This window comes from Apodemus sylvaticus, chromosome 4 (assembly GCF_947179515.1).
Source record: "Apodemus sylvaticus chromosome 4, mApoSyl1.1, whole genome shotgun sequence".
NCBI classification, from domain to species: domain Eukaryota; kingdom Metazoa; phylum Chordata; class Mammalia; order Rodentia; family Muridae; genus Apodemus; species Apodemus sylvaticus.
Window position 1 is genome coordinate 46,141,876 of NC_067475.1, and position 23,523 is coordinate 46,165,398.

The 23,523-nt window shown below is 42.5% G+C and overlaps 2 protein-coding genes across 7 annotated transcripts in view; one reads left to right on the top strand and one right to left on the bottom strand.

Annotated features, from left to right (window-relative positions):
• The window catches only part of Palmd (palmdelphin), a 49,215-nt gene extending 41,732 nt beyond the window's left edge, over positions 1–7,483 (top strand). The window contains exons 7-8 of the mRNA XM_052179344.1: positions 1,621–2,718; positions 7,099–7,483. Of these exons, the coding sequence (XP_052035304.1) occupies positions 1,621–2,718; positions 7,099–7,142 (1,142 nt within the window). The 3' untranslated portion in view covers positions 7,143–7,483. The remainder of the gene's footprint in view (positions 1–1,620; positions 2,719–7,098) is intronic.
• A 13,968-nt stretch (positions 7,484–21,451) lies between these two features.
• Positions 21,452–23,523, bottom strand: part of Frrs1 (ferric chelate reductase 1) — a 49,218-nt gene continuing 47,146 nt past the window's right edge. For 5 of the 6 annotated variants that reach the window (XM_052179348.1, XM_052179347.1, XM_052179349.1 and 2 more), the window contains 3 exons: positions 22,931–23,074; positions 22,326–22,387; positions 21,452–22,248 (listed from right to left, as the gene is read on the bottom strand). In XM_052179348.1, the coding sequence (XP_052035308.1) occupies positions 22,156–22,248; positions 22,326–22,387; positions 22,931–23,074 (299 nt within the window). In that variant the 3' untranslated portion in view covers positions 21,452–22,155. Of the gene's footprint in view, positions 22,249–22,325; positions 22,388–22,930; positions 23,075–23,523 lie in introns of those variants that run through there. The other variant, XM_052179352.1, reaches the window with a different exon arrangement.

A 23,523-nucleotide genomic window follows, 5' to 3' on the forward strand; every position in this document is an offset into this window, starting at 1 on the left:
ATTTAATGAGTAAATGCTATACACCGAGCTCACTTAGGCCCGTGGTAGGTACTCATCAAATTAACCGTTTAGGGAGTACAGTGCAGAAAACTGAGGCAGAGATGTGAGGCAGGGAGATGAAGGGCAGGGATCTTGCAGATTTAATTGGGTGCCCAGGGAAAGCTACAACCATCAAGCAACAGAGGAGACAAGAAATACAAGATGAGCTATAGGAAAATACACCAAAATCAAGTACTCGCACATTCTAATTCTATAAAGAATGCTGTTCCCTCACCTGTTAAAATTCCAGCCATGAGGCTCTTGCCTGGGACACGAGACAGACTTCAATCCCCTGTTCCCCCCTTCCCCTCCATCTCCCTCCCCGACACCTTCACCAGTCACCTCCAGTATAGTTCATATTGCTCTATGTCAAGCCTTCCATCTGCTTAAAAGTGGTATTAAATTAGGAAGATAAAGAGGAGATGGCTGGAGAGAGGTGGCACTTAAGAGCACCTGCTGCCCTTACAGATGACCCAGATTAAGAGCACCTGCTGCCCTTACAGATGACCCAGATTCAATTCCCAGCAGCCAGATGACAGCTCACAAATATCTATAACTCAAGTTCCAGGAGATCTGAAGCCCTTCTCTAGCATCCTCAGGGACCCAGCATACACATGGTGTGCAAATATACATGCAGGCAAAATAGCCATACACGTAAAATAAAGGGTTTGTTGTTGTTGTTGTTGTTGTTGTTGTTGTTAATTTAAATTCCAGCCTCTGCACTACTAGTGCCACATCTTAGCTTCCTCCACACCATGAAGACCCTAGAGCACTTTACAGTGTCTTTAGGCAGCTAAGCTTCCAACAAGGATGTAGCTTAACAAGTTACACTGCTAGGCACTTTACCTGCCGCAGCCTATGCTGTGGAGTTCTTCCTAAGTAACGAGATTCTTCTTAATAAGTAAGCGAAAGTGTGTAAGTCTGGCTGGTCACTTCTAGTAACTGGAGAAGGGTATCTTTTGGTTCCTTTGGAAAATACCAACTTTGTGGGTTTATTTCTCTTGCTGACTCCTTCAAATCATTTTTCCAAAATCCTACACTTCCTAAGACACCGTGTTACCCAGAGTCAGTTGTTTTAGAATTGGTAAAACCAGAGAAAATATTAAAGATGTATGTTATGTATATATGTGTGTGCCTGGATACGTTTATGTGCACCACATTCATACAGGCGCCCTCCAGCACCAGAAGGATTCAGATCCCCTGGAGGTGGAGTTAAGGAAGGCCGTGGGCCTCCTCACATGCGTGCCAGGAATGTAGCTCAGGTTTCCGTCTCTCCAGCACCCAAATCAGGAGGATTTGTGAGGAGGGATGGACTTTTGTTGGTTTGGTTTTTTAAGACAGGGTTTTTCTATGTATCCCTGGCTGTCCTAGAACTTGCTCTGTAGATCAGGCTGGCCTTGAACTCACAGAGATTCTCCTGCCTCTGCCTTCTGAGTGTGGAATTAAAGGTGTACACCACCACCACGGGCTTCGAGGTTTTTAAATGTCATATAAGAGGATATCAAAAGGTGTAAAAGTAAACAAATTGGTTTATAAGACAAAAGCGGTGCTAAAGTGTGGGTTGAATTTGCCTTTTCACAGCTTTGTATGCCATGGAAATTAAAGTTGAAAAAGATTTGAAGACTGGAGAGAGCGTAGTTCTGTCTTCTATACCGCTCCCATCAGATGACTTTAAAAATACAGGAATAAAGGTGTATGAGGACCGGCAGAAATCAGTGTACGCAGTTAGCTCCGATCGGAACACAGCCTACAACGGCACCGATGGCCTCGCACCTGTTGAAGTAGAGGATCTCCTAAGACAAGCCTCAGAGAGGAACTCTACATCACCCACAGAGTACCACGAACCTGTGTATGCCAACCCGTTTTGCAGGCCTATGACCCCACAGAGAGAAAGAGTAATAAGCCCTGGACCAAACTTTCAAGAAAGGATAGCGATGAAAACTAACGGACTGGGCAACCATGCAAATGAATCTGCGCACAATATGACCGACGGGCTCTCAGAGAGGAGAAGCAATGGTCCCGCTCACAGCAGCCCCACTCGGCCCACGCCTCAGCCCCGATCAATGGTTCGGCAAGTGGAAGAGATGGGCCACGCCCAGCAAAAGAGGATGGCGAGTCCTTGGGAAGAATCCAGCATCAGGCCGAACGAACATGAAGTTTCTCCAAGGATGGAACTGAGCCCCAGCAGAGCAAGCCCTGGGAAATCAGGACCCCAGTGTTCTTCACCCACTTGCCAGGAGGAGACAGAAGATATCAGATATAACATCGTTCATTCTCTGCCTTCGGATGTGGATGACACAGAACCTGTAACAATGATTTTTATGGGGTATCAGCAGGCAGATGACAATGAGGAAGAAAAGAAGCTTTTGACGGGCTACGACGGGGTCATCCACGCTGAGCTAGTCGTGATCGATGACGAGGCGGAGGATGACGGAGAAGCTGAGAAGCCTTCCTACCATCCCGTAGCTCCCTGTAGTCAGGTTTACCAGCCAGCCAAACCAACCCCGCTTCCTAGAAAGAGAGCGGAAGTTAGTCCTTGTGAAAACACAAACCATAAATCTCCCCACAAAAATTCCATATCTCTGAAAGAGCAAGAGGAACGCTTAGGCAGTCCTGGCCGGCACTCTCCTCTGGACGTTCCCGTGGCTGGAGATGGGACTGAGGACCCTTCTTTAACAGGTAATAAAAATGCCAAGGCATGCCGCTGCTGTTCACTAATGTGACCGTGTTCCCTGCGTTAACGAATGCTCTGACTCTGTGACCGCCTCATAAACTAATACACACGGGACAGCGTTTATTAATGCTGATCCGGATTATAATCAGCAGAGCAAAGTTAGCCACATCAAAAAATAACCAAAGTGGAAACTCAGTCTTGCTTGGTTTTAATATTGCATTGGCTGCCTTTAGCTACTGGAAATGTGTCTTCTGGGAGGGAGCAATACCATATGTGAATAACTGGGGTTGCTCATTAATGTGCTGATCATCAGAAACTTATTTTTCACACAGAATCCAATGACAATCACTTTCCTGTGCCTCTCTGTGACTTATATTTTACACATAAGTTAACAAGTAGCCTTAATTTTAAAAGGAAATAGAAGACATACTATTTTCTTTGCAGTTTTATTACTCTGCTGTATCTCCTTTCGCTAAACTTTTATAGGTTTACTAACTTTGCTTCTTTAATTTTCTACACTTTAAAATTTTTATCTTGCATCATCTATGACTCAATTTTTCATAGTCTTCCCCAACTTGGTCTAGTTATTTTTTTTCTATTTTCTATACGGCCACATTTTGCATCCTCCATGACTTTTTATGGCTTTGTATCCCTTGAGCTATTTTAACATTGAATGAAAAGCAGCTGCAACACTTTTTCTACACACTGACAGCTCCTGAATTTCAAATTCCTTTTTATCACTCCAATATAGAGAACTATTATCATTTCTAGAAAAATGAATAGGAATCTGATAAACAATTAGAATAGCTGGGTTTACCTTACCTAAAAATCTAAGTCAAATTACACAAATGCACAGGTTCTAAACATTAGAAATGGAAAGTAATTTTAAATGTTGCCAATTGAAGAATGAGCGGTAAAAAGCGATAGCTGTTAAGTACCAGTCATCTGAGCGAGAAGAACCTGAGAGTTTTATAGACGTGTGTCAGGACCTACGTCTATAAAATATTCAAGATATTTCTCCCTCATGGAGCCACAAGCCCAATCTTGTTTTGCTAATAACGCCATAATAGCGACATTCTTAAAATTCTTTTAAGTCCTTGTTAGGTGCACCCTCATAAATTTAATCATCTGAAGGATTTCTACCCTCTTGGGAAATGTTCCCTCAGAATCTGGAATAACGTTCCTCCACAATGGGAAGATGCAAATACTAAGCTCCTTCCCTTTTGGAGAATTGGCTTTGTTTGCTGGTCAAATGCTTCTTTTGAAATTCATTCTTAAAACAATGCACGTAACGTAGAAAAAAGGATTGCTCTATTTATGGTCTAAAGTATTGGCATGACACACTGTAAAACAAAACAAAACAAAACCAAAAAAACCAAAAAAAAACAAAAACTCCCTGTTTCGATGTTGGATTTTAGCCAGCTCCTCCAAACACCCCCTACTCCTTCTTCCCTAACCACATTAACACATTTATCCCAAGAAAAATAACAGGAAGTGACTAATGTTTCCAGACAACACTAATCATGCTACTGAAATAAAATTATGAAAACAGGAAAACCTATTCCAAAGTAACAATACAAAGTCTTGTGCTATCAAACTAAGTATCTTGTGAAGAGAATGCTTCAAATTCCTTACCCTTCATTGCGATATTGTTTTACATCTCTGCCTTCCAATTCATCACATAGATCACAGAATGGAGGTGTTAGTTTGAATGAATTTTAAAAATAAATCAATCAGATTATATCAATGCTTTCAGAGGCCAACTATGTACATTGAGAACATAGCTACCTGTGGACTTTAATTTCACAAGAGCATTGTTCTTTTCAACATCACACATACACACACATGCATGCATACATACATACATACATACATACACATACACATACACATATACACATACACACAGAGAGAGAGAAAAATGCTACAATACTTAAAGACCCACAATTTAAGTCAATTCCTATATTATAGTACAGAATTCCTATTAAATACTAATAGTTATTGTAGACATGATCATTAAGAATTGTCTCTTTTCATTGGTTGTAAATATACTCATCAAAATCTTATCTCAAGAGCCATTCGTAGGAGTGGGGAAGATAGCACGGGGAGGGGGGTGCTAGGCTTCTTCTACAAAATGGGGGCATGAGTTTGAATACCAACCACCCATATAAAAAGCCATGGGTGTGCACGCCTCTAACACCACCATTGCAGGAGCAGGAATAGGCAGATCCTATGGCTGGCCACCCATCCTAGCCAAAACGGTAAGCTTCTGCTTCAGGAAAGACTGTTTCAAGGCAACAAGGCATGAATTAATAGATACGGCCACCTGATGTCCTGCTTTGGCCTCCTGTGCGCAGCATACACTCAGTGCATACATCACACACACACACACACACACAGAGAGAGGGGGGGGAGAGGGAGAGAGAGAGAAACAGAGAGAGAGGCAGAGAGAGACAGTTTCTCACTTGGAAATATAAGTAGAAACTAGTCCAGCATGGATAGTCTTAAGAACAGTATATTTTAATAAAGTTTTGAACACTGTGCAACATGATAGAAATGTTTAGGTAATCTTATGTCTATCTGCTTGTATAAGAATGATACGGTCCAGACTCGCCCACTATTATATGGATCAATAAGCTTTCCATGAGATCAGAGTAATCCCAACAACAGCAACTACACAGCTTGCTTTCTTTGGTAGACCTCTCACAACTCTTCTTGTTCCGGCTCAGTTGTGCGATGGTAGAGATATCAACAGAACTTTGGGATGAAGAGGCAGGAAAACTTTAGCTCCGGAGCATTCATGCATCATTGATTCAGAAACAACCAGTAGGGATCACGGGAGGTTGAGCATGAAACACAAATCTCTCTCCCACCCAAGTTTAAGCAACTAAAGCTATGTGTCTGAGTGGTTGGAGGAAATCAAGACTGGAATCAGAGAAGAGCAGAAAAGAGGGGTCAAGAGGAGAACTGAAGGCACTGACTGGGCATGTTCTCTCTCCACACCTCCACCTGGAATTGTGAGGATGGCTGCAGGCTTGGAGAAAGGGGTCCTAGTGCTAGCTGGTTTCACTGAAGCTCTGTTTACACAGGGAGAACTCTATTTGCAGACTCTTAAGATGGGGCATAACTGTAGGAAACAAGATTTTGTCATTGATGATGCAAGGGGCCACAGAACCCAAGAGCAGCCCCCGCCTCGTGAAGCCTTGCCTCCTGCCCGCTCTGCTGTGGGGTTGCAGGCTCCTGCTCAGAGGTTGTCACCCAGCTGCTTCCAGCAAAAGAGCCAACCCATTCTGCCTACTAAGCAAAGGAAATTCTCTTGAGACAGCCTGAACGCTGGTCTTGCTGTTAGAGGTGACTTTCCTTGTCACTTTCCAGTGAAAGCGATGCTTTTAACCTCTGTCACAGAGGGAGCATGGCATTGAAAATGACCTCACAACAACGGCAGGTCCCCATCCCTTCTCATATTTTTGTAAAAGGCCTTCTGAAGGCAGGATCATTGTTTTGGCTAATGGGTAACTAATGTGTAGCATAAAGATGCGAGGAAAAAAACCACATCTTCTTGTATTGTTTCATTAAAACAAAATTGTACAATTAGCTAAATGGCCGCTTCTTAGGCCATTTTACACACAAATGTAATATTACATAACCAATATAATTATTTGCTCGATGCCTTGAAAGCATCTCATAACTTTTAGAACATGACCAAAGCAGCTATACTCAAAGGCCCTCAATATTAAGGCATAATACCAGAACACCAAATGAGTATTATCAATTTCACACCTACATTTTTAAAATACTTCATCAGCATTAGAACACACTCAAAGATACAGCTGCCATTCAAAAGCATAATTACACACTAACACTTAATTATTAGTTCATCTCATTTCATACATATTCTTGTCATGCATTCATGATATTCTTGTCATCACATATTCAAAGGTCAGAAGACCTCTGGACAGCCAAGCTTAATGATACTTTTTTAAAAACTTTTCATCACTAATCATAGTTTAAGTATGGTTTTTGTTCAGTGGTACAAAGATAAGGATATTCACAAAAGACAGGCACTGGCTGAAAGGAATATATCTAGGAATATATCTGACAGTGAAAATACATGCCATCAGCCTGTACTGTGTTTGCTCTGCTCATTTTTCTGACCTTTGTAGACATAGGCTCCTCCTAGTTCTGAACCCTACTCCTGCCCTAAGTTAACCATAGCTCATTATTTCTGCTGTCTCTTTACGCTACTAAAACAATGCTCACGCTGTTGGATAAAACCATCCGAGGTATGTTCTCAACTTTCCTGCCTTCTATGAAATGGTCATTTAGAGTAAAAATTGTGATTCTTTTATAATTTGCTCTTTTTTTTTTTTTACTTTAACCTACAGCTTTAAGGATAAGAATGGCCAAGCTGGGGAAAAGAGTGATCTGAGAGCCACGGTGCCCACCTCAATAACCTCTGAAGGAGAAGCCAAGAAATGCCTGAAAACTTCTCTTCTGAATACTTTTATTTCTCGTTCCTGAAGTCCAAAACTATATAACGATACCCATAGTAAGCCACATAAATAGTAGTCATTATTTTGTGTGTGGGGGGCAGAATTCCCCCTTCAAAAAAAGCTGGGGAAAACAAATGCTAACTTTCTCAGTTACTTGATATGACCCAGTTGGGTCAGGGGAACCAGTATATTTTTATTGTATTGATACCAAAGTATTTCTAATACGAGCTTGTTAAATTTAAGAATAAAGCTATTTAAAATACCTTGACTATCTTAACAGGCATGGTAATGTTGCTAATGCAAAAATCATACATAAGTGCACGTCATCGAAAGAGATATCAGCCTTCTACACTGACATGAAGGTATTCTCGCAAAATCAGTAACTTCTTAAGGTGATCATGCCAAAGATCAATTTAGTTGGCTCAGTTGAGACTCTAATGAGATTGCACACATCCACAAGGCACACATAATAATTGTGCTTCTGCTCTGGGTGTGTTCAGGTTGGTTATCTTGCTAAAGCACAAGACCTTCCAGAAAACAATAGGCTCATTCATTCTTCTTCAGGTTCCCTCCTCTCTTTAACTCAGATCAAGGTGCAATTAATGATTACAGCCTAAGGGCACTAGTAAAGAGCAATCCATATTCTCAAAGGGCACAAATTTGATCCAGGTCTAACTTATAAGTTAGAATCTTCACATTAAAACTAGGAAGAAAGGTTTAAAGGGTGACTCAGCTAGTAAAAGTGATTGACTTGTAAGCATGAGTTCAATCCCCAGAGTCCATGTAAAACTGTGGAGCATGGTGATGTTGAGGAGAGAGAAGACAGGAAGATCCCTAGAGCTCATTGGTCAGACAGCATTGTTGCAAGAAATATTAAAAAAAAGAACCGCCAAGTCCCCGCGCTCCATCCAGCGACTCTCTTCCCACCAACTCTCCAGTGGGGCCAGAGCTCTCAAGTTCCCTTGCTGCCACACCAGCCCCATGCAACGACTGTCCACCCTACAGTCAGCTCCCACAAACATGCAACAACCGGGTAGAAACAAAACTCTTGAAGCTTATCATTAACCAATCAGATTTGTGTATTAATAAATCCTCAATTTACAAGATGCCAATACAATAATTTCAGAACAATTTGATAATGATAAAAGCTCCCCACCTGGATTAAACAAATTATCCCAATTATTCTATCCTTTATGATATCATAACTACCTGTGGCTATTTAAACCACGCTGGATCAGGATCTTTTTCATGTCTGTCTGCCTCCATCTTGGCTTCCCCCACCCATGTGTCCCCACCTCCCTGTTCTGTCGCTCTCTGTCCCTGCAACTCCTAGTGCTGCCTCCCTTTTCCCTGTCCAATCACAGGTCTCCTGCTGCACTAACATTTTAATGCAATTGGACAGGGAAAATCCTGTGACCCAACATGACCTAATTGGGGAGCTCCAACTGGGTAAAAGGCCTTTCTCAAAGAAGGTAGATGGTGTTTCTGAGGATAACACTCTAGATGGTTCTCCAGTCTCCACATACATGCGTTAGTGTGTTCCTGTGTGCAATCTCAAGCATGCACGGGCACACAAAATGGGCATGTGTAGCATGCCATTCATAGGCGTTCTTCCAGGACATTCAATCCTGATTTGAAAGAGAATAATTCTGTGCCAATGGTTATCCTGTCCATTGTCTAACATCCTCTGGATGGATGCCACGTGGGACTGGAGAGATGGCTCAACAGTTAAGAGAACTGCCTCACAGGTTCAATTCCCAGAACCTACATGATAGCTAACAATGCTCTGTAACTCCAATCTCAGGGGAGAAAAGTTCCGCTCCAACTTCTGTAAGAATGTGTGTGATACACAGACAAAAATATAAATGCAGGCAAAACACTCATAGACATGAAAATAAATCCATTTTTAAAAGATTGCTCCCACTTTATCTTTCCCTAGGCTTTCATACAGGTATGCATGACCCAGGTCCTCCAAGTTGAGTGATTGGCCTGTTTCCTTCAGGGACAGACACTGTCTTTCCCTGCTGGGATACGATATAGTAAGGCTTTCACTTTCTTATGAGACTAGAGTCAACATTGGGTAAAAACAGCAGGTCATCTCAAAGACAAGCATTAGCCCAGGAAGCATCTGTCCCACATGGGTTGCTTTTCAGAGGCCAACTGTTCTCTGGCAGGACAGGACAGGGCTCCTCTGCTAGCCTGAAAGGTCCTGGACAATCTGAAGGTTTACATTGTTGAGATAATCCCAGAAAATATCCTATTCGGTGTCCAAGGGACTCCTTCCATTCACGGTTCTGGCTTTAGCATGAGTTACCTGGCAAATTATCCTCCTGTATCCCTGCCACCTTCAAGCTTGCAGTATGAGTTTATTTTAAACACAGTCTGCAACACATGACATTAGGTATGCCTTGAAACCTCCCTGGCTTCCTGGCATGCCCCAATGGTTGGCTGATCTTGCCTGAATTCTTCTTTTTTAAGGTTTCCAAACTAATTATCAGAAAGGAGCCGATCTCAAACTACAGATCAGTACACGGCAATACATTTGTCCCAACCAATCTAATGCAAAACTGCTGTAGAATCTAATTCTTCTGGTTTTGACCCAGCATCCAAATTCAACACAACTGTGATTCCTGGAAACTGTCCTGGCACAGCCTGCCAATGGCTGTCACCATCCACTTACCACATTCATTGCCCATCTGACCAGTGACTGGACAGTCCTACTGGAACTAGTCACTTCTCTGAGGAATGATCCCAAAAGCATAAAGATAAACACCGGTAAGAATGGCCGTGTTAAAGTGCAAAATCAAGATAGTGCTGCACGCAACAAGACTGACTCCAAACAGAACTCTAAACACTGCACTGAACGCCATCTAAAAACGTCTGCCTTAAGGGGAAAATGCTGGAAGACAGACCCACAGTCTGCTCCCTCATTGAGGTCACTGCTGTAAGGACTGACCCACCCACTCTTCTGAGCTGCAAATGGAGGAAAGTCACTTCTGCCCCTATAGCCTTGGAGATGTGGTTCAGAGTGAGGAAAAGACACAGCAGAGAGAGTGGCTCTATCTCTCAGCCTACTCAGGGCTGTCCTCTGTGGCTGTGGCACTGACTCCACAGCAACATCTGTCGCCCTCGCCATTAGCACTCAAGCAAACAGCTTTCCCGAACTTGGTCTCTTATCTCTCAAATGAGGTCAGTGGATGGGTGTCATACGCCCTGCAGGGTTGTCTGAGGACTCAGCAGGTCAGTCACTGGACCATATCAAATGTCCCAGCCACGGTCAAATTTGGCTGAGAAGTCACATATTTAAAGCTCACCCCACACCACCCCTCACCATACACCTTGGTGTTTCATGGGGTTAATACTTAAGTTAGAGAAGTGTTTAGGGAAGGGTAAGGTTAGCCAGGTATGATGGCACAAGCCTGTAGTTCTAGCAAGGCAGGAGGATTACAAGTTCAAGGCTAACCTGGGCTGCCTTTTAAAATTGTCTCAAGAAATTTTTTTAAAGATTTATTTATTTATTTAATGTATTCACTGTTGCTTTCTTCAGACACACCAGAAGAGGGCATCAGATCCCATTACAGATGCTGTGAGCCACCATGTGGTTGCTGGGAATTGAACTCAGGACCTCTGGAAGAGCAGTCTGTGCTCTTAAGCGCTGAGCCATCTCTCCAGCCCTCAAGATTTTTTTCTAACAATTAAAAAAAAGAGATAAAGATAATTTTTCTTAAGAAGTATTCAGTTGCTGTCTCAATTAGGTTATTGCTGTGAAGAGACCCCAAGACCACAGAAACTCTTATAAAGGTAAGCATGTAATTGGGGCTGGCTTACAGTTCAGAGATTTAGTCCTTTATCATCACAGTGGGGAACGTGGTGGCAGCAGGCAGACATGGTGCTGAAGGAGGAGCTGACGGTTCTACATCCAGATCCACAAGCAGCAGGAAGAGAGGGACTCTGGGCATGGTTTGAGCTTCCGAAAACCCCAAAGCCCACCCCCAAGGACACACTTCATCCAGCAAGGCCACCCCTACTCTAACAAGGCCACACCTCTAAAGGTGCTACTCCCTATGAGCCTGTGAGGGACGTTTTCATTCAAACCACCACAGTTGATGAACTTTCATTTTAAAAATGTATTCTCCACACTGACATTTTTTTGCTAAAATCTGTATTTTCATTTTAAGTGCTGACCTACATACAGATGGAGTTCCTGTTTAGTTTCATTCATCTATATCCATCATGCTGAGGCCACATTTTTACCTCCAGTTGCTAATACTATACCTTTGTAACAAAAACACAGATCAAGTAGGGATAGGCCTTCCAAAAAACAAAACTTGTTGGCATATATATATATATATATGCATCTCTGTGCTTGTCTTTCTGTCTCTTCTCTCTTTGTGCGTGTGTGTCTGCCTCTCTGTCTCTGTCTCTCTGTCTTTGTCTGTGTGTGTCTGTGTGTCTATGTGTGTGCCTGTGTCTGCCTCTCTGTCTCTGTCTCTCTGTCTTTGTGTCTCTGTGTGTGGCTGTGTGTCTCTGTGTGTGCCTATGTGTGTGCCTGTGTCTGTCTCTCTGTCTCTGTCTCTCTGTCTTTGTCTGTGTGTGTCTGTGTGTATACCTGTTTCTGTCTCTCTGTGTCTGTGTGTCTGTGTGTGCGTCTGTGTGTGTGCCTGTGTCTGTCTCTCCGTCGCTGTCTCTCTGTCTTTGTGTGTGCGTCTGTGTGTGTGCCTGTGTCTGTCTCTCTGTCGCTGTCTCTCTGTCTTTGTGTGTGTGTGTGTGTGTGTGTGTGTGTGTGTGTGTGTGTGTGCCTGTGTCTGTCTTTCCCTTTGTGCCTCTCTCTACACAGCCACTCTGGGCTGTGATTGACTCCATGTCTACCATTGTGCATTTGCTACAGTCAGTGCTTCTAGCACACTGTTACTAGGGTCTCACAGCTCTCTCAGATAGCCTTGGGGTTTGTATAATATCCTTTTATACCTCAGGATACCATCCAAAATGTAGCATTATTTCTAGTACTATGTGTCCTTGGCTGCCTCTTGGTCATGGTCATTGATTTAGACTGCACCTGTTTTTGATGATGCTGACAATTCAGAAAATTACTGGCAAGGTATTTTGTAGGAACTCATCTACTATCTATTTTCTGGTGTGTGTGTGTGTGTGTGTGTGTGTGTGTGTGTGTGTGTGTGTGTGTGTGTGTGAGAGAGTGTGATACATGTTTGAGATATATTAAAGATACATATATATATATATATGTATATATATATGTGTGTGTGTGTGTGTGTGTATACATATCTTAAACTAGGGCTGCCAGTTTTGAAGAAGCTTACAAATATAAAATAAGATTTACATCATGTATCAAGGGCACATTCTTTCGTATGATTGACCATTGTTGATGTTCACTTTGATACACTGGTATAATCAGAGGAGTGCTTGTCCACCATTAAAGCTATTCTCCTACCCTTTGGGAGAAAGGCTGCCTACTTCAAAGGAACAGTGCGAATCCCCTCCTGGAGAGCTCAGACACTACGCAGTTCATTTACAGTTCTTGTAAACAAATTCAGTTGCTTTTGCCAATGTCGTCATCAGTTTATCTAGTATGAACTAATGATGGTTTACCAGCCAACACATTTGCTGCTCAAAATGTTCAAACTTTGACCATTGAAACCTCTTCCCACTGTGTGTTGTGCACCTCTGACAGCTATCCATCTTTTGTCTCTTGTAGATGGAATCTAGGACCTTCACACACTAGGCAAGCACTCTAGCTTCTGACAGAAGCAATTCCCTCTTTCCAGATGACCCTAGTTTCAAGTTGACCAAAAACTAACCAGCACAGGCATTACTATAAATATTCATGAAGTCTCTAGTCAATCCATTTTTAATTGGATTGTTTCCTCACCTAGCTTTATGAGTTCTTCATGAATATGTAGAATGTGACTTGCAAAAATACATATTCCTCTGCTGTATGAGTTGTATTTACACTCTTTGAGGGATTTTTGTTGTTTTGTTTTGATGGTTTACTGTTGTTTATTTGGTGGTCACTTGTTTTAGCTTTGGGGATTTTTGTGGTTTGTTTATTTGAGGATGGTTTTGTAGTTTGTTTCAAGACAGGATCTGTGCTGACTAGTTTTGTGTCAACTTAACACAAGCTTAAGTCGGCAGAGAGGAGGGAAACTCAACTAATAAAATGCCTCCATAAGATCTAGCTATAGGCAAGCCTGTAGGACATTTCCTCATGGGGGATTAGTGGGGGGAAGGTGCAGCCCACTGTGGGTCATGATCTCCCTGGGCTGATGGTCCTATGTTCTATAAGAAAGGCAACTGAACAAGCCATGAGGAGCAAGCCAGTAAGCAGTACCCCTTCAGGGCCTCTGCATCAGCTCCTGCCTCTAAGTTCCAGCCCATAGGAGTTCTGTCCAGACTTCATTCAGTGATGGACAATGTGGAAGTGTAAGCCAAGGAAACTCTTTCCTCCCCAACTTGCTTCTTCCGTCATGGTGTTTCAGAACAGCAATAGTACAGGCCGTGTAACCAAGTTGGCCTGGAACTCAAAGAGGTACTCTGGCGTAAGCCTCCCAAATTCTGGAATTCCAGGTATAAGCCACCATGCCTACCTGATCTTGATATGGTCGTTAGAAGCAGAAAAGTTTCCTACTTCATCTTTTATGCTATTGATGTTAAGGCTATAAAATTAATATTTAATCCAAAGCCAGGAAAATTAGTTTTATGTTTTCATCTAAGGTCTATGATCAAATTGAATGCATCTTTGTAGTGTGAGGTAAAAGTCTAAAGTCATCCTGCTGTATACAGATATATGGCTTTCCAAGCATGGCTGTTGAAAATGTCACATAATGTTCCTTGAGAGTGCCTTGGTGCCTGTAGTGGCTATTCCTGGTTGTCAACTTGACTATATCTGGAATGAACTACAATCTAGAACTGGAAGGCTCACCTATGATCCTAATCTGGAGGCTGAGAGATATAAGTTTCTGACCTGGATCTTGACATGGAGATCTTGAAGCATAGTGGCTATGAATTCCAGAAGATTAAGACAAGGAGATCTCTGAGTTCAAGATCATCTGGGATTAAAGGCATAGAGGCACACGCCTTTAATCTGGGCCACACCCTCTGCTGGAGACCCACAAGTCTTTAATTTGGGCCACACCCTCTGTTGGAGACCTACAGCCATTAATCTGGACTACACCCTCTGCTGGAGATCTATATAAGGACACTGGAAGAAGGAAGATTTACTCACTCTTCCTTGCCTGCTTGCCTTGTGGGACTGAGCAACTGCTAGATCCTTGGACTTCCATCCACAGCTGCTGCTGCCCATTTTGGGGCAGTTGGACTATAGACTGTAAGTCATTGATAAATTCCCTAAGTATATAGAGACTGCCCATATATTCTGTGACTCTAGAGAACCCAAACTAATACAGTGCCTTATTAAAAGTGTTCACAAGCTAAAGAGACAGCAGTGGTTGAGAGTCCTGGCTGCAGGGCTGAAGAGATGGCTCGGCAGTTAAGAGCACTGGATGTTCTTCCAGAGGTCTTGAGTTCAATTCCCAGCAACCACATGGTGGCTTACAATCATCTGCAATGGGATCTGATGCCCTCTTCTGGGGTGTCTGAAGAGACAGTGTACTCACATACATAAAATAAATAAATATTTTTTTTAAAAAAGGTTTAAAAATAAAAAGAGTTCTGGCTGCTGTTGCAAAAGACCTAGATTCCATCCTCATCACCCACATAGAGGTTAACAACTGTCTGTAACTCTAGTTCCAGGGACTCCCATCAATACCCTCTTCTAATCAATACCCTCTTTGCCCAGCTATCAGGTCTGCACATGGTTCAGACATACAGCAGAAAAATATCCACACATAAGATAGTTTTTTTATTGTTAAGAAGCTAAGTTTATTAGAATATCAAAGGCATACAATTTCCATTTTTTTCAAACAGTAGTTTTTGACATTTCTTTGGGATGGTTGGATCTTACATTTGAAAGCTGACTTGGAAACTGAAGGGCTGTCCACACGCCTGGCAAATGTCAGCAAGGCATGAACATCTTCATGCCTAGTTGCAATGAGACAGACGATAGTTTTTAAATGATCATAAGTGTGAAGACTTACTTCTGAGCTCAGAGTGTGTTCAGTTAACCAACCCTTGTGCCAAGATCCTGCTGCCTCTGTTACCATGGTTTCACAGGTTTTCACCCTGGGAAGTGCGTGTTCCCCATCACCATCCTTTGATCATCTCATTTCCTTTAGGCTACACCCTTTATATTTGCATAGTAAGTGTAGGGTAAGGGGCTGGCCAGATGGCTCAGTGGTTAGGAGTACCTGTTGCTCTTCCAGAGACCTGAGCTTGATTCCCAGTTCCCCCATCACACAGTCCCCAGCCTGTCACTCTGGTTCCCAGGGGTATTTAATGGGTGGACATCCACAACCACATTTACATACCAACACACTTACCTTCATGTTTAAGATATTTTTAAAAGGCAGTTTAGGGTCAGTTGTACTAATTTCTACAAAAAGGGGCAGCTGGCAGCCCAGCTATGACTGTATTGACTCTGCAGAGCAATTTGTGAAACTATGTTATATTACATTTTCTGATTCAAAAACACAGTAATTTTTTTTCTATTCCATTAGATTCTCTTTGATTACTTCCAATCAGGCTCTCTAGTTTTCTGTACAGACTTACATTTCTTTTCTTAAACTTATTCTTGGGGGGGAGGTTGTATGGTATTGTGAAGGAAACTGTATTTTTTCAGATTTTATGGTCATGGCTTAACATCTAGAGATACTATTGGTTTCTGTGCAGCACTGGGTACCAGCTTTCTGGATGCCATCAGTTGGTTGGTGTGATGGTCTTATATATGCTCATCCCAGGATATGGCACTATTAGGGGGTGTGGCCCTGTTGGAGTAGGTGTGTCAGTATGGATATGGTCTCTAAGACCCTCATCCTAGCTGCCTGGAAGCCAGTATTCTGCTAGCAGCCTTCAAATGAAGACTCTCAGCATCTCCTGCACCATGCCTGCCTAGATGTTGCCATGTTCCACCTTGATGATAATGGACTGAACCTCTGAACCTGTAAGCCAGCCCCAATGAAATGTCCTTATAAGAGTTGCCTTGGTGTCTGTTCACAGCAGGAGAACCTTAAGACAGTAGGACTCTTAGGTCTGTCTACATAAGTGGTCATGGATTCTATGGGACCTTGCTTTAGCCTTGACTACACAGTATAAAGTTTCCTGTATTGCACCGTAGGGAGAAGTGTTCAGTCATTGGCCACCAAGTATAAAGTTACCAATTCCTTTCACATCAGGACCCCACCAGAGACACGAGCAGGCAGGAATTAGGATCCCCCACCCCAGACATTTTCCCAAAGGATCTTTTCAACCTATACTTGGGGCTGTTGCTTTCTAAACTACGAGTCTGATAGAGATTTCTATCAGAAAACCTCTGCTGGTCACCATACTGTGACCAGAAAACCTCTGCTGGTCATCAGACACTCATCAGTGTGCTGGTCACCACTGTCTTGTCACCATAGAAGCAAAACAAGGCCCTGGGTCCAAAACAGATTTTTTTTTCCTCCTCTGAATGTATATTCCTTACCAAAACCTTATCTGCCTACTCCAGAAACTAACAGTTACAGTGTTTATACCAGTTGTTTGTCTGTTTGTGGGACTCTGCAGGGGCTTACTCAGAGCACCATTTTTTTTGAACATCAGAATACTTGATGTTCAAAAAGTAATGTTAGTGAACATCATGTATTTAGAATGCATGGTTTCAGGAAATTTGTTCTGATCATTCAGAATAAATCATTCAGGGCCTGAATGAAAACCTAAAAAGTGACTGAGGTCCACACAGGGAAGAACACAGTGTAGTAGCCCTTTTTATGTGAATACACTGTCATATGAAGACAAAAATCATCCTGAAATGGACAGCCCTTGGCACTCATCTGGTGCCTCTATCAAGCTCCAAGACATTTCTGTCAGGTAGAAATAAAAAGTGCACACCCACTAAGAAGTCACCTCCCACTCCCTGCCTCCATCCTGCCCCTAACAAGCCGCAATACTCTCTCAGTCTCTACTGATTTAGCTGTTCAGGGCATTTCACATACATGGACGCATACACCAGACACCTCCGTTGCTTCTTTCACTTCTCGTAGGGTTTGGAAGGTTCAGTCACATCATAGCAGGTATCAGAGCCTCACTGCTTCCTACGGCTGAGCAATAGTCCAGCGTACTCCACTGCACGTAAGTTCTCTACATGGGATTCCCTGTCAACAGACACGCGGGCTGAACCGCCCATCACTTGACTTGAACAGTGCTGCGAGGAACGTCTTGCTCAGTTTTTGTTGGTTTATCCCCATGCCAATCATCTCTCCGTGCAGAATTCAGTTCCTTGAATACATTCAGAACACTATATAATCAGCACTTCCCCCGACACAAACTTTACACTCATTAAGAAATAACTCCCAGGGCCCCTGGCTACCCAGGCTCCACCTAGTGACCTGAAGTCTACCTTGGTTCTCCACACGTTTGATTCTGCCGGATCCCACAACAGGAAAATCAGATAAGAACTGTCCCGTGTGTCTGGACCATTTCATCTGGCACAATATTTAAGATAAGCATCATATATTCTTAGAATTAAAAAAAATATACATTTCACACACAAAACTGTAGAAGCTTAACATTGTAATCGAGTTGGCAAAGGCCTTACCAGCAACATGTACAAAGCAAGCACCTTGGCTGGTGTCATTTCACGAAGTTTAGTGAGATAGATTGTTGACATTGACAAAGAGGACTCCCGGGAGACAAACACCATTGCCACAAACACGGAACTCAGAAGTAATTGTGGCTACTCAGCCCCCCCCCCCGGCCCCCAGCTCATGGCCTTTCCTAATTTACAGGACCATCTGCCTCCCACCCCATCACCCACTTAAAAAGTGGGGTCAGTGTCGGGAACAGGACAAGGGGGGACCAGGAAGATGAAAAGATGGAACCCATGAGCCGTCTGGTTCTGGCTAGGATGAGAGCGGAAAGGCGGGTGCGGCTGGTGAGCACCGGCGCGGTGGGTCGAGGAATGAGTGAGCACGGCGGGGTAGACAAGGAAGGAAGGACACGGGAGCTGGGAGCAGGCTGATCCAGTTCAGAAGGAACATGAAAGAACCGTTCTCTAGTTCCATCAATAATGGATTATCTTGAACAAGGGCCTTTGTTCCCCATTTCCCCCCTGCTTCAGTCGAATCCATAGATAAACAGACTTTGCGCCAAGAGCCACACGGCCCCCACGGCTTCCTAGTTGGCCTGTGCTGTGCTATCGCTGGAGCCGGATCCAGGAAAGATGACGTATCACCTAACCTACAGCTCCAAATCCTCAGCCAAGCTGAGAAGCGCTAACAGGAATTGTGATTCGTGTCTTCAATTAAGTTCGAGGCCACCTGTGCCCTGGTTTGACCTCCTCAGACCAGAAACTAACAAAACCACAAACAGACTCAGTTTATGCATGCTGACTTAACCAGGATGTTCTAGACTATTTCTTTTACTCTGTGAAAAACATATTGATCTCTATTTTACAGAATATCCCTTCTTTAAGAAACATTTCACTGTTCTTGACAATATGCCTAGACACAGAAAAATCATTTAGTTTAACAATTGCTGTTTTTTAAGAAATATATGTACTTTTTTTTTCAAAAAAAAAGTAAATAAAACCTACCCAGATTGTTTATTACAAAAATGAGACGCACAAGGAGCAGAAGAGTCATAATGCATTCGTACCTCAGGGAAGCGAGCATAGTAGGATTAAGTGATTTCCTTGCACAATTCGATGGAGGAGTTAAACCCGAGGTAAAAAAGAATATACTATGCAGAAACTCACAGCTGGTCAAAGCATCTGTGGATGAGTCACGCGTCGGGCATCTGTATCACACCCTTTCCCAAACCTCGGGGACTGCATCAGAGGAGACACAGAGCCGGTGAGGGCCAGGGGCTGGGAAGGAAGGCTCAGGGTGGAAACAGCGCCTTAGGGAGCTGGCAGGATCCCGCCTCCTGAGCTCACAGCCACTGTGGCTGCCGGCATAACTCCTGGGCACGGTCAAGCCAGTCCACATTCTAGCCTGGGGAGGGAAGGAGTCTCCAGCCCACCCCTACCTGAGGACCTGTGGACAGCTGATAGCTTCTCACCGGAGTGAGTCCGTTTTCTCTGGGGGTGTGGCTTGGAAAAAATTGACCTTTCTTCTTGGACGACAGCCGGAAACCCAGGAGGATATAGATGGCACAAATTGTTTTAATGATAGCAATAATAGTAATAATAATAGTAATAATAATAGTAATAATAATAATAATACAGTTTGGGATTAGGGAAGTTAGTGGAGATGTGGGAGGAACTGAAGTGAGCATTATATGTAATATGAATTTTTTCTTTTTTCTTTTTTTTAAATTTATTATTATGTAAGTACGCTGTAGCTGTCTTCAGACACACCAGAAGAGGGCATCAGATCTCATTACAGAGGGTTGTGAGGCACCATGTGGTTGCTGGGATTTGAACTCAGGACCTTCCGGAAAGCAGTCAGTGCTCTTACCTGCTGAGCCATCTCGCCAGCTCTTCTTTTTTTCTTTTTTTATCTTTTATTTACATCCCAAATGCTGCCCCCCACAGTCTCCCCTCACAGGGTTCCTCCCCCCCCCATCCCACCTCCTCTTCGTCTCTGAGAGAATGCCCTCCATCTTAAAGAATGAATAAAAACTATTTCTTTTGAAGAATACATTATAATGTTGGCCTCGGCATCAGAGGTCCAGCAAGTTCACCTATCTGCAAACCAAACCTAAGCAAATTCTACCTTTTCCCGCAAAGAATCTTTCCTTGTCTGATATTGAACGAGACTTATTAAGACATATGTTTTAGCCTTTAGTGGCTTGTAATGGAAATCGGAAAGAAATTTTTTTCATACAGATTTAAATTGTTACTCTGTCATTTCTCCAGTGCTAGGAAGGCGCTTCACTCTTGGCTCAAGCACAGAACCATTGGGCTCCATCTCCAGCCCTTTCTCTTTTGAAATAAAGACATTCTAAGGGCTAGGACAAACCGTAATGTGGCATTCATTCACCATGAGCACAAGAAATTCCTACCTGAACACGAAGCTATTTTTAACTAAGATCTATGAAGAGAAAAACAGAAAATTTCCACTTTATTGGTTAGAAATAAGAACATGGAGATGGATCATTACTCAGAGATGAAAATGGGGTTCTGGGGCCAAGCAGAAATGATATCATCATCCGAAAGAATACCTAAAAAGTAGAATTTACCCTCCCGATTATTTTAGTTGTTTAAATGTGTAATTTTGCTTGTTTCCTTTGCCTAAGAAAATTGTCTTCACTTGCTACAGGGTCAGAAGAATATAAAGTCAGAAAGTAATAACACCAGTTATTAATTTAAGTTTCTAGTACCTATTACCTCTTTCCAAAAAGAAAGGAAGAAAGACAGACAGAGAGAGAGAAAGAGAGAGAGAGAGAAAGAAAGAAAGGAAGGAAGGAAGGAAGGAAGGAAGGAAGGAAGGAAGGAAGGAAGAAAGAAGGAAGGAAGAAAGAAGAAAGAAAGAAAGAAAGAAAGAAAGAAAGAAAGAAAGAAAGAAAGAAAGAAAGAAAGAAAGAAAGAAAGAAAGAAAGAAAGAAAGAAAGAAAGAAAGAAAGAAAGAAGAAATCCAGAGCAGTAGGGTGTAAGGAAATAGACCCCTTAATAAAAACACTTAATGGCAACAGAACAAATGAGTCCTCCGGTGTTACAGCGCCACCCACTGGCTGTAGGTCCTCATAGCAAACATAAAGATTGAAAATAGGAGGAAACACATGGCCTGGGCTAAGTCACTAGAGCACCAGCGATGTCTTCCAACGGAACCCATCCAGGTTAGTTAATCTTCACAAGACACAAGAACACTCGCTGGAACTGTTCGCAGGGGTGAGGTTTCGCAACCCTGAAACACAGCTTTGCTCTCTGGCTCCTATAAGGACCGATCTTACTGCTGAAACAGGGCGTAAGATGAAAATATGATGAAATATTTTTCATCCACGGATAAAAATCAAATGAGATCTCTAATCAAGAGATACCTACCTGCATTTAACTGCTAAAAAAATATAATATCCATAACATAATTGAATGTTAATGAAATGCCACTGAATAGATCAACCACCGCACTACCTTTAGCCAGAAATACTGAACACAGACAGGAAAGAAAATGTCCCGATTGATGGGTCAGAAAACACATTTGTTTTTTCTTGTAGGTTTTATTTGTTTGGTGTGTGTGTGTATGTGTGTGTGTATCTATGGGTGTATGCAATACAAAGAAAATGTAGTAAATTTTTTTAAAAAATCTAAGATAAAATCTCTTAAATAAAGTAGTCAACATAAATGTATTCCTTGAAATACCACAGCAGTATCGTCATGAACATCACAGTCCCCCTAAAACCAGAGACAGTGGTGCACACCTGTAATATCAGCACCCAGGAAACAGAGGCAGGAAGATCAGAGGTTGGGGGCTATCTTTGGATATACAGCCAGTCAGGGGCCAACCCTAGGCTACACAAAACCTGTCTCATTCCCAAAGATACAATCTCCGTTTATTCTTTGCCTGAGATAATTGTCTTCACTTGCTATCCATTCCAGTTTACTGTTTTAAATCTGGCATGAGATGTTGAGTCACGTCATCTCTGGTCCAATGTTCCCTTCAGGATGCAGAATTACACATAAAGGTTTGATTGACATCAGTGCACAGGTTATTTAGTCCACTTGAATGTGAGCTAGGAAGACCATACTTCAGAATTCCTCTATAGGATGCCCACGGGTCTTCTGCATTAGTGCGTGTGCTCCAGGAGATCAGTACAAGCTTCAGGTCTCTCTCATTTTGATGATCATCATGACCCAGGCCCACAAAAATAATAATAATAATAATAATAAAAGTCTTTTTGTGCTCATACATAGTTGATTGCAGATAAGAATATCATGAGAAAAGTCACATTCCCACATATGTAAACTGCCAACACCACCTTCTTAAAAATATGGCCCTGAAATAAAAACCGAGATTTAGCGAAAAGCACCGTCGTTAACGTTTGTGTCAATAAACAAGAGAAGAGAATCGCACCTCTGCTTCAGCTACCGTCAGTGACTGAAGGATCTGAATTCTATCGTCGTCCAGGATTTCAACTGTCAGAAACAATGTAAGTTTATAAGAAGGGCAACATGCAAGCAAACTTGTCACAAAAACAAGATAATACCTGAGGTCTGGCATTCCCCGATTCTGTAGGATATAGATTTGACCATTTCAAGCTACTGAATGCTGCAAACTGTCTGAACCGTGTGTGTGTGTGTGTGTGTGCGCGTGTGTGTGTGTGTGCATGTGTGTGTGTGTGTGTATGTGTGTATGTGTGTATGTGTGTATGCGCGCATATGCATATGTGGGTGTGTAATGCGTATGTTTGCACTTGTGCCCTGCGCAAGCTCACAAGCACACATGGGGACTCGGTCTTCTTTCCTTCAGTCATGGTCTCTCACTGGACTTCAAGCCAGGCTGGCAGCCATAAGATACCAGCAACCCTCCTGTACCCGTTTCCACACAGCACAGGGTTCCCGACACATATGACCACACCTGGCTCTTTATGTGGTGCTGGGGATTTGAACTCAGATCTTTGTGCTTGTACACCCGCACCACCTCTCCAGCCTTGCAGTGGGACTTTCCAAGCGGGCTACCTTTTCTAGAGAGCCGGTAAGCATGTATCTCCAGAATGATCTCAGTCCCGATGTGCCAGAGCACAAACCCCATCATTGCATACGTCTTCTGTGGACTGGGAAGATTCAATCCTGGCAAATCCATTCCCAGGAACATTGCAGCCACTGTATAGAAAAAAAAATGTTCAAATATAGTACCCCGTAAAAATAATAATTGTGTAATTACATCGACTAAAATACATTAAATGGTCGGGCAGTGGTGGCACACACCTTTAATCCCAGGCAGAGGCAAAGGGATCTCTGAGTTCGAGGCCAGCCTGGTCTACAAAGCGAATTCCAGGACAGCCAAGACTAAACAGAGAAACCCTGTGTCAAAAAAATAAATATATTTATATATGTAGATATACATATGTATGTATATACATGTATATGTGTATATAAACATAAATACGGATACCTATATATATAAGCATAATTAATGTTTAATATATAATTTTAATATAGACTATATGTGTGTAATATATAGATATATACATATAAATATACATATACACATGTATATACATGTGTATGTACATATATAAATCTATATTTAATGCTTAATATGTGTTTAA